Raw genomic sequence first — 4995 nt, 5'->3', positions numbered from 1 at the left:
CTGCTCACCTTGCACCGACCCACGGGGCTGCCCCGGCCGCTGCCCCCGCACCGCGCCCGGGCACGGGTGGCCACAGCCCGGGAGCCTGGCACGGACACGCAGGGGGCACCCACGGGCACCCACGGGGCACCCACGGCCCTGCACCGGACACCGCACACACCCCGCACACATCGGTACGTGCAGAGCCCGCACACACACACACACAGCACACACACGCACGCACACGCACACCTGGCACACACACAGGCACACACACAGCACACACACGCACACCTGGCACACACACATGCACACACACAAGCACACATAAGCACACACATGCACACGCACACACGTACACACACATGCACACACACACTCACACACGTACACACACACACGCACACACACACACACGCACACCCGGCACACACACACATGCACACACACGCGCACACACAAGCACACATGCACACACACATGCATACTCGGCACGCTCATCCCCCGCACATCCCCGCAGCCCCCCCTGCTCAGTCTCCGCTGCCCACGCGCCGCCCACGCGCGCTCCCGCCCGCCCACGGACACGGGCGGACAGACGGCGGGACGCTGTCGGACACACGGACGCGCTCTCACGCTCACGGCACCAGCCCCGCACGCTCTCGCACTCGCTCACGCCGCGCTCCCACGCGGGGCCCCCCCGCCGCGGGCCGGGATTCCGCGCTCCGTGACGCCCCGCGCCGCCCCGCCCGGCCGCGATAAAAGCGGCGGCGCCGCAGCGGAGCCGGAGCCGGCCCGGGCGAGCGGAGCGAGCGGAGCCATGGCCGCGGGGCCGCCCGGCAGCCGCCGCCTCCTGCCGCTGCTGCTGCTGCTGGGGCCGGCGCTGGGGCCGGCGCTCGGCCAGGGCCTGGGGCAGACGCGCTTCATCTGCACCTCGGTGCCGCTGGACGGGGACGTGTGCGCCGCCTCGGCGCTGGGCACCGGCTCGGCCGAGGAGCTGAAGGGCACCGTGCTGCAGCTGCGGGAGACGGTGCTGCAGCAGAAGGAGACCATCATGAACCAGAAGGAGACGATCCGCGAGCTCACGGCCAAGCTGGGCCGCTGCGAGAGCCAGAGCGTGCTGGAGCTGCCCGGCGAGGGAAAGGGCAGGAAGGGCTTTTCCAAGAACACCATGGGCGACCTGTCGCGGCCGGCCGCCGCCGAGACCCTCAGCCAGCTGGGGCAGACGCTGCAGTCCCTGAAAACCCGGCTGGAGAACCTGGAGGTACGCGAGGAGAGCCGGGGAGCCGCACGGCCGGGCGCCGGGAGACACGGGGAGCCGGGCACCCGCGCATCCCGGCACGGGGAGCGCGGAGCCGGGCACCGGGAGCCGCCTCCCGCTGCTGACAGCCCGCTCCTCTGCTCGCCCCTTGCAGCAGTTCAGCAGGATGAACTCCTCCAGCCAGACCAACAACCTGAAGGACATCCTGCAGAACAAGATCGATGACCTGGAGAAGCAGGTGCTGTCGCGGGTGAACAGCCTGGAGGAGGGCAAGCTCAGCCCCCGCAACGAGTCCGAGGAGCGCGGCAAGATCGAGAGCACCCTCACCTCGCTGCACCAGCGCATCAGCGACCTGGAGAAAGGTACCGGGCGCTGCCCACCCCCGCCCGCCCGCCCGCGGGACCCCCGGGCCGGCTCCCGGAGCTCCCCCGCCACTGGGCACCGGGCGCTGCCGCACGATGCGGAGCCGCTCCCGCGGGCGGATCTGCCCAGCCCGTCCCGTTGCCCTCCCCGGGAGCGGTCCCTGTCCCCCAGCTTGGCTTTCCCCGTGGCAGGGGTCGGGGCTGGCTGATCGTTGAGGTCCCTCCCTGCCCAAACCCTCTCTCGGTGGCTCCTGAGGCGGCCGGTGCCCGCGGGCTCCGCACCGGGGATGCTCCGGGCGCTGCCCGCCCCGGGGATTAGGGAGCCGCGCGGCGCCGGAGGGATTTGCTCCTCGCTGCCATCTCAAGGCCCGTTACATAACGGGGTGGGGAGGGGGGGAACCCCCAAAGGGGCGGAAAGGGGGCCCGGCAGGAGCCCACCGGCCCCGCGCTCCCACAGGCCAGAAGGACAACCGGCCCCCAGACAGGTTCCAGCTCACCTTCCCCCTGCGCACCAACTACATGTACGCCAAGGTGAAGAAGAGCCTGCCCGAGATGTACGCCTTCAGCATCTGCATGTGGATCAAATCCAGTGCTTCCCCCGGCATGGGCACCCCCTTCTCCTACGCCGTGCCCGGGCAGGCCAACGAGCTGGTGCTCATCGAGTGGGGCAACAACCCCATGGAGATCCTCATCAACGACAAGGTACGGCCCCGGGCCGTGGGGAGGGTGCTGGGCTGGGGGGGCAGCGTGGGGGACCCCCGTGAGCACCACCCTGACCCGCCGCCCGCAGGTGGCCAAGCTGCCCTTCGCCATCAACGACGGCAAGTGGCACCACATCTGTGTCACCTGGACCACGCGGGACGGCGTCTGGGAAGCCTACCAGGACGGCACGCAGACGGGCAACGGCGAGAACCTGGCCCCCTACCACCCCATCAAACCCCAGGGCGTCCTGGTGCTGGGCCAGGAGCAGGTAAGGGCCGGGGCGGCCGCGGTCCCCGCTCGCCGTGCCCCGGGGGTGCCCCCGTGCCCCGCTGACCGCGGCTCCTCCGCAGGACACGCTGGGCGGCGGCTTCGACGCCACGCAGGCCTTCGTGGGGGAGCTGGCCCACTTCAACGTGTGGGACCGCAAGCTGAGCCCGGGCGAGGTGTACGGCCTGGCCACCTGCAGCTCCAAGGCACTCGCGGGCAATGTCATCGCCTGGGCCGAGGCCAACATCGACATCTACGGCGGGGCCACCAAGTGGACTTTCGAGGCCTGTCGCCAGCTCAACTAGGGCCACGGACAAGCGAGAGAAACCTCCTCAGCGGGTTCTTTTATTTATTTAATTTTTTTCCTCCTTCTTTTGCGCAAAAACAACCGAGAACGAAGCCACCCGACTTGTCCCGGGAGCAGGGATGCCCCGGCAGCGGGGCGCCCGCCCCCGGAGCCCCACGACCCTCCGGTTTCTGTCTTGCCAACGTCCTTCAACGCCTGCGTGCCTTGGCCTGGCGCGGCTGCGCCCCCCCGCCGCCCCCCGGCCCGGCCCCCGCTTCGCCGCCGCTTCCCTTGGGCACCGGCGCCTGAAAAGGCTGCGGGGCCCGGCCCTGAGCCCCCCGGGATCCTCTCTGTGCAGCGCGACCCCCGGCAGGGTGCTGCCCCCGGAGCTGGGGGAGAGTTGCAAATCCCCCCCACCCCAGCTGCGCTCCATTCCGGGGGCGCGACAGCGGCCGGGACTCCCAGGAGGGGCGACCCCTCCGCCGCCAGCCCCGGGAGGAGCCGCCCCCCGCCCCGGGAGCCCCGCGCCCCTCCCCGGCCGGCGCTGCCCCCGAGCACCACAGCCATAGCCCCGGGCTGCGGCGGGCACCGGGGCGGGACCCCCGGCGGGACCCCCGGCCCCGCTCCCCGACCTGCCGCACTCAGGTACCCCCGGCCCCGCCGCCTGCAGCCCCCGAGGCTCCTACGCGCCGTAGCTGGTGACAAATAGCCTTTACCGTCCCCTCCGGTCCAGCTCCCACTGACAGGTCTGAAGCCTTTCTGCTTTTGATAATACACTCTTGTTTCTCTTACTGTAAGGGGAAGTTTATTACCAATAAAAAAGGGTATTTTTATGAAGATAAAAAAATATATATAGAATTATCAGTGCTCCCTGAGAAAAAAAAAAAGTGCTTTGAGATTCTGCAGGATAAAAAGAGATAAAGAAGCGTATTTTGGGATAACAGATGCATTTTGTATGGTTTCCTTTTCTAAACTCCTGGTTTGTACTACAGATTGCAGAAATCACTCCCCAGCCCCCCTCCTGCCCCCCCAGGGCAGCCCTGGGCGGCAGCGGAGGATGAGGCAGAGAATTCACCCGGGGCTCCAGAGCCTCACGACCAACTCCAAAGATGCGGCAAAGAGACGGGCGGAGCGGAGGGGTCCCCGCGGGGCCGGGAGCTCCCCGGCCGGGCTCGGGGCTCGGGGCTCGGAGCCCGCCCCGCCTCGGCTGCTCCGCGGGGCCGGCGCAGGCAGCAGCACCCCCCGAGCGAGACCCCGCGCACGGCTCAGGGCAGAGGAGCCTCAGCCATGCTCCTGGTGCGAGAAAAAAAAGCCCCGAAGCATCGAGAGTTAATTTCAGTTCCTCCCAAGCCCCCGTTCACATCGGCGAGCACAGGCACAACCTGCTGAGAACAACGAGACCACGGCACGGGTTTAACCTCCAGCCCCAGGTGCGTTGGATTTGCCAAAAAACCACGAAAGGGTGTGATGTCAACACAGTGTACATAGTGTACAGTAGGGGAGAGAATCGATGTATCTTAATTTGTCATTATTTTGCTAACCAAAGCTGTACATTTTTCCTACTCCTGGCTCTGTCTCCTTTGGGATTTGAAGGGGTTCTGACACCCCGTGCATCCGGCCCGCATCGGCAGTTCTGACAATGCACTGTTTCTAAGGATTCTCATGCTTTTTCCATTTTATTGCTGGGATTACATGAATTGTTGACTTTATTTTTACACAATAAAGCGTGAAGAAAGACACCGGCTTCTCTCACATGTGTCTGTTCCCTGAGCAGCCAGTGCTCAGCAGCTTGTCTTTTTCCACAGGAAGGTTTGCCTGCATGAAGCAGAAATTTCTGCCCAGTTCCTCTTGGAGCTGGCTCAGGCACTCCCTGAGTCTCTGTGCCAGGCTGTCTCCTTCTCCTGTACCCTCAAACCATGTCTTTCCCTGCTTTATGTAACACGCCACACAAACTGATGCTTTTTTTCCTCAAGCCGCTGTCTGGAAGCTCCCTCTGGGCCCTGCCAGGCTGGTGCGGGGACAGTGGCACCCCGGGGCTCTGCAGGAGCTCTCCCGGTGTGGGCACCAGGACAGAGCCCGGCTGCCCCCGCTCCCTCCCCGCCGCTCCCTCGGGAGCCGGGCTGGGCTCCGGCGCAGCTCCT

At 66.7% G+C, this 4995-nt stretch overlaps 1 protein-coding gene across 1 annotated transcript; it reads left to right on the top strand.

Annotated features, from left to right (window-relative positions):
* Positions 1 to 666: 666 nt before the first annotated feature.
* NPTX1 (neuronal pentraxin 1) lies at positions 667 to 4591 on the top strand. Its single transcript, XM_064395908.1, has 5 exons — positions 667 to 1240; positions 1392 to 1599; positions 2057 to 2301; positions 2390 to 2569; positions 2652 to 4591. The coding sequence occupies exons 1-5, from the start codon at positions 797 to 799 to the stop codon at positions 2871 to 2873; spliced, it is 1299 nt and encodes a 432-aa protein (XP_064251978.1). The 5' UTR covers positions 667 to 796; the 3' UTR covers positions 2874 to 4591.
* Positions 4592 to 4995: the final 404 nt, after the last annotated feature.

The sequence above is a fragment of the Passer domesticus genome, chromosome 20 (genome assembly GCF_036417665.1).
Source record: "Passer domesticus isolate bPasDom1 chromosome 20, bPasDom1.hap1, whole genome shotgun sequence".
In the NCBI taxonomy this organism is placed as follows: Eukaryota; Metazoa; Chordata; class Aves; order Passeriformes; family Passeridae; genus Passer; species Passer domesticus.
Note: the sequence above shows the minus strand (reverse complement) of the source record. Positions and strands in the feature narration are given on the sequence as shown.

Coding starts and splice junctions, on each gene's coding strand:
- NPTX1 (XM_064395908.1), top strand. CDS start 797: ATGGCCGCGGGGCCGCCCGGCAGCCGCCGCCTCCTGCCGCTGCTGCTG. Junction 2,302..2,389: donor AGATCCTCATCAACGACAAG/GTACGGCCCCGG, acceptor CGCCGCCCGCAG/GTGGCCAAGCTGCCCTTCGC. Junction 2,570..2,651: donor TGGTGCTGGGCCAGGAGCAG/GTAAGGGCCGGG, acceptor GCTCCTCCGCAG/GACACGCTGGGCGGCGGCTT.